Here is a 5838-nt window from a genome sequence, read left to right as displayed (position 1 = left end):
AAAAAAAAAAAAAAAAAAAAAAAGATTCCTTGTCCCTATAGAACTCCCACTGAAAGTTTGGCAGGTCCTGTTCCCTTTTAGTAGTGAGCTACTGACAAAAAGAAACAGATCACATCATAGTAACACAAGAGTGGGCATGACTTTGAGGTGTGAAGTAACCTCACTTTTGCCAGTTTCCTCAGCTCTCAGGAATGCTGAGGACCACCTGCAGGCTGATAACTACAGCAGTAGTTGTGTGTTCACTCCCCAAGGCCCAGAAAGGAAGAACACCCTCCGTCTTCTGCTCTGCTTGCCTGCCCTGGTAAATAGAGGAATGAGTAGGAAAAATTAGCCCTAAGAGGGGGTGAAAGGTGCGGGAAGAAGTTCTATGCCTGTCCAACTGCAGTTCAAAATTCAGTTGAATTCATGAAAGAGAATTTGTAACAAGACTGACTCCCGGCTCAGCACCTGTGGCTCAAGTGGCTAAGGCGCCAGCCACATACACTTAAGGTGGCGGGTTCGAATCCAGCCCGGGCCCGCCAAAACAACAATGACGGCTGCAACCAAAAAAATAACCAGGTGTTGTGGTGGGAACCTGTCATCCCAGCTACTTGGGAGGCTGAGGCAGGAGACTCACTTGAGCCCAAGAGTTGGAGGTTGCTGTGAGCTGTGATACCACAGCACTCTACCGAGGGGGGCAGCTTGAGGGTCGGTCTCAAAAAAGACTGACGCCCTTTGGGGATCTGAAAGCTGTTGCTTGGAACTCACTATAGCCAGAACGAATCCTGTATTAACAGGTGCATATTAAAGCCTAAAAATGTCTCTAGCTAAAGTGCTATCAACTGAAAGCATTGGGACAAAGTCTAACTAATGGTCAGGTGAGTTAAATAGACATGTGGATTGCCCCAAGCATGATTTAAGCAAGCCCCAACCCTGTAACATCCCCTGTGTTTTATCTAAAAGCAGCTATGACCAATTTTCCAGTCACACCCCCTTGATAGAACTTAGGCTATAGCAACCAAATTCCCTAAACTTCTTTCTTGGTTTATTTTTTAATTTGCTTTATGACTTATTCAAACTTTTCCCACAATTTCTCTTATATATCCTTCCATTCCCAACTCTAAACACATTCACATATACACTGTACCCCAGAAGCGCCTGTAATAATACGAGCTCCCTAATGAATAGAAAATGGAAAAAAATTTTCAGGCTTACCTTTAAATTCCTGATTTTTGCCACTTTGCCATCAATTTCCACAATAATTCTTCCCCCTTCTTTGGTCTCCCTAGAAACAAGACCCAAACCCATGAGAAGAAATGCTGCTTTTTTTTTTTTTTTTTTTTTTTTTGAGACAGAGCCTCAAGCTATCCCCCTGGGTAGAGTGCCATGGCATCACGCTCACAGCAACCTCCAACTCCTGGGCTCAAGCGAGTCTCCTGCCTCAGCCTCCCAAGTAGCTGGGACCACAGGCGCCCGCCACAACGCCTGGCCATTTTTTGGTTGCAGCCATCATTGTTGTTTGGCGGGCCCGGGCTGGGGATGCGAACCCGCCACCTTAGGTGTATGTGGCTGGCACCTTAGCCGCTTGAGCCACAGGCGCCGAGCCTGCTTTTTTTTTTAATTAAGAAAAAAGCTGAGATCAGTACTAGTGGACAAAATGTTTCTCTTTTGTTGTACCCATGAATGTCTGTCTCCTTAAAGGGCTACAAACATCCTGTGGAGCAACCATGGCAGACTTCCATGGATCCTTAGAATTTGGCTCTGGAACAGCTAACAGTCACATCTATGCATGGGGCACTTCAAGCTGGACTTCACCTTATGCTATCCTAACTTATCTTCCTGACGTAGCTTCCTATATTTTCATATTACAAATGGAAGCTGGAGAAATTACATAACTTGTCTGAGGTCACATAGCTAGCAGTGGCAAAGTTGAGATGTAAACCCAGATTTGTGTGACCACAAAACCTTAATTACCCAGGCAGTCCCCGAGTTACAAACATCCAACTTCCATACAACTTGCACTGATGAATGGAGGCTATTACAGGCAATAGGTGAATACACCCATTCTAATTTACAAGAAATTTGACCTAAGAACAAACCTACAGAAACTGTCTTGTCCATAACCAGGGACTACCAATATCTTGGAATTCAGCCTGATAAACACTTGGCCCAGGATGTAACACAGCATCATCTCATTTTCTCTGGGATTCTGAGCGTGGATATTGATGAAAAAGGTATGAGAGTCCTCTCTGTTGAGACCCCGAGAACATATTTCTCAAATTCCTTCCTTATATCTTCTTAAATCAGAATGAAGGCCAAGATCCTTCAGAGACCTGTATATTGCAGTTATGCAGTAACAATGCGAACAACTAACCAACCTCTATCAGGGGTCCTCAAACTTTTTAAACAGGGGGCCCATTCACTGTCCCTCAGGCTCTTGGAGGGCTGGACTGCGGGCACCGGGACGAGTCAGCTGCTAAGCAGGACAGGCAGTGGCGGCAAAAACACCTGGTAGGCCACATGTGGCCCACAGGCTGCAGTCTGAGGACGCCTGCACACTCACTTAAATGGACAAAGTGACTCACACACCTGAAGTCCATCTTTTCGTAACAAAGAGCTTCAGCTAATGTGCTAAAGTCCAAAATGTTAATAGATGAGAATTAAATTAGCACCTGGGCAGAGTGGCTCACACCTGTAATCTCAGCATTTTGGGAGGCCAAGGCTAGAGGATTGCTTGAGCCCAGGAGATCAAGACCAGCTTGGGCAACAAGTGAGACCCTATCTCTACAAAACATTAAAAAAAAAAAAAAAAAAGCCTGGCCCAATATGGTGGGCTGAGCTTGTAGTTCTAGTTACTAGGGAGGCTGAGCTAAGAGCATCACTTGATCTTGAGAGCTGGAGGTTGCAGTGAGCTATGACCATGCCACAACAGTCTATCCTGGGTCATAGCAAGCAAGATCCTGTCTCTCTAAAACACAGTAATAATAAAATAATCACCTCCGCCACTACAGTGAAAGTTATTAAATTACTCCCAGTCTGGGACCTGAAAGTTGAGATATCACCTTCAGCTGTCTCATTTTTATCCTTCCTCAGGCTTCCTGGGTTGTGACACAGAGGACTGGGAAGGAGGGAGCACAGTGAGAAAAAGGTGTTTAAAGATTTTTTTTTTTAATGTGTGAGTCTTAGAGAAAGCCCTGGATAGAAAATCACCCTCTCACAGGTAATATCTTTCTGTCACTTAAATTTCCTCAAGGCCCTAATGCAGTTTTTTTCCCCCCAATTCATACTAGATAATACTTAAAGTGAGAGAGATACTTTTAATCCCTCAAGATCATGATCTGCCCATTAGAAGCTAAAACTGCACACTTCCCCTACCCCCAGACCTCAGATGAATAAAATCTCTCCTCTTTAGGGTTAACATTTTATAAGATAACATTTTTTCCTTTCTGCATCTTAATGTTGGCTTTATTATCCCTCCTATCCACTACAAAATACATGGATTACAGTATATTAGGATAATAAAAGAAAAAAAATCATACAATTTTTTTTTTTTTGAGACAGAGTCTCAGTAGAGTACTGTGATGTAACAGCTCACAGCACCCTCCAACTCTTCAGCTCAAGCAATTCTCTTGCCTCAGCCTCCCGAGTAGCTGGGACTACAGGTGCTCACCATAACACCCAGCTATTTTTTTGTTATAATTGTCGTTGTTTGGCAGGCCTGGACCGGGTTCAAACCTGCCAGGTATATGTAGCTGGTGCCCTAGCCACTGAGCTACAGGAGCCAAGCCTTTCTTTTTTTTTTTTGAGACAGAGTCTCACTCTGTCACCTTGGATAGAGTATCATGGCATCATCATAGCTCACAGCAACTTTAAATTCTTGGGCTCAAGCAATCCCCTTGCCTCAGTTTTTCTATTTTTAGTAGAATAGGGTCTTACTCTTGCTCAAGTTGGTCTTGAACTCCTGAGCTCAAGCAATCCACCTGCCTCAGCCTCCCAGAGTGCTAGGATTATAGGCGTGAGCCACTGGGCCCAGCCAAATACAATAACATTTTAAGATCTATTATTTGGGGCCTGACATAGTGATTCATGCCTGTAATACCAGCACTTTGGGAGGCTGAATTGGGAGGATCCCTTGAGGCCAGGAGTTTAAAACATGCCTGGGCAACACAGCAAGACTCCTTTTCTACAAAAAATTAAAAATTAGCCAGGTGCAGTACCATGCACCTGTAGTCCCAGTTACTCAGGAGGCTGAAGCAAGTGGATCACTTGATCCCAGAAGTTTGGATTGTAGTGAGGTATGACAACACCACTGCAATAAAGCAAGACCCTGTTTCAAAAAAAAAAAAATCTATTATCTAATTTTCTTTAATTTGCTTTTATGCGAAGATGCATCTGGGACTCTTGCATAAAGCAGCAAAAGAAAAAAGTGTCCCAAACTTGGCCTCTTAGCAGAAACATGTGACACTATAGGGGAATGAGATGTTTGCTCCTCCCCTACCTAGACTACTGCCATTGGTAACCTAGTAATTTCAAAATATTCTGGAACAAAATGATAGCTAAAATTGAACAGAAAGGACATCAAACTCAGAGAGCTGGCCTTAATGAGTTCAATTTAAACCAACTGTGGAAGAGTCTTAACTAAGGAGAGTGGCTCCTACTACTGCTTGCCTCTAGGACATACCAACAGGTGTTCATTCCTTAGGGTTAAAGGTTTTGAAAAGGGGTAAGTCCACAGACTGCCCACAGCAGAATTATGGCGATGGAGGTAGGGCTAATTCTAATTTGTTTGGGAGCCCATTAATGTTAATAAGTGGCCTTTTATTATTTATTATTATTACAAGCTCCCCAGGTGGCTTTAAATATACTATAGGTTAAGAACCACTGTCCTAGAGGGGAACGTAACCAAACTTACTACTTGATAGCTATTCCTTGTAAAACTCTATTTTTATTTCTATTTCTTTTTTTAACTTTATGTTTTATTTATTTATTTTTGATTGTTGTTGTTGTTGTTGTTGTTGTTGCAGTTTGGCTGGGGCTGGGGCTTGAACCCGCCACCCTCAGCATATGGGATGGGCGCCCTACTCCCTGAGCCATAGGCACTGCCCTTCTATTTCTTTATAAAAATTTTATTTTTATTTATTTTTTTGGCTGGGTGCCTGTAGCTCAATGGTTAGGGTGCCAGCCACATGCTCCAGAGCTGGTGGGTTCGCCGGCTAAATGACAACAACAAAGGGTGGCACCTATTGCTCAAAGGAGGTGGCGGGTTCAACCCCAGCCCCACCAAAAACTGCAAAAAAACCCAACAACAACAAAAATAGCCTATAGTCCCAGCTACTAGGGAGGGTGAGGCAAGAGAATCACTTGAGCCCAAGAGTTTGAGGTTGCTGTGAGCTATGAGTGCCATAGCAGTCTACTGAGAGTAGACTCTATCAAAATGAAACTCTATCTCAATTAAAAAAATTTTTTAATGCACGTTTTAATTTTAATTAACTTTGTCTTTAAAACACTTTTAAATTGGCCCACTGTACAGTAGTTATGGCAGCAGCCACATACACTGAGGGTGGCAGGTTCGAATCCAGCTCGGGCCAGCTAAACAACTTACAACAAAAAATATAGCCGGGCATTGTGGTGGACACCTGTAGTCCCAGCTACCCGGGAGGCTGAGGCAAGAGAATCGCTAAGCCCAAGAGTTAGAGGTTACTGTGAGCTGTGATGCCATGGCACTCTACCAAAGGCAACACAGGGAGACTCTGTCTCAAAACAAAACAAAACAAAACATACACACTTTAAAAAAGGAGACAACCAAGTGCCGGGGCCTGAGGAATATAGTTGTTAAAAATCTAGTTAACATCGGCTCGG

The 5838-nt window shown here is 43.4% G+C and overlaps 1 protein-coding gene across 1 annotated transcript in view; it reads right to left on the bottom strand.

Annotated features, from left to right (window-relative positions):
- The window catches only part of STARD9 (StAR related lipid transfer domain containing 9), a 128224-nt gene that overhangs the window by 118542 nt on the left and 3844 nt on the right, over positions 1-5838 (bottom strand). Inside the window, 1 exon segment of the mRNA XM_012806315.2 lies at positions 1195-1264. Within this exon segment, the coding sequence (XP_012661769.1) occupies positions 1195-1264 (70 nt within the window).

Source organism: Otolemur garnettii, unplaced genomic scaffold (assembly GCF_000181295.1).
Source record: "Otolemur garnettii isolate 467f Iridium unplaced genomic scaffold, OtoGar3 scaffold00050, whole genome shotgun sequence".
NCBI lineage: Eukaryota > Metazoa > Chordata > Mammalia > Primates > Galagidae > Otolemur > Otolemur garnettii.
The sequence above is the reverse complement of the archived record's forward strand: the minus strand, read 5'-3'. Positions and strand labels throughout refer to the sequence as shown.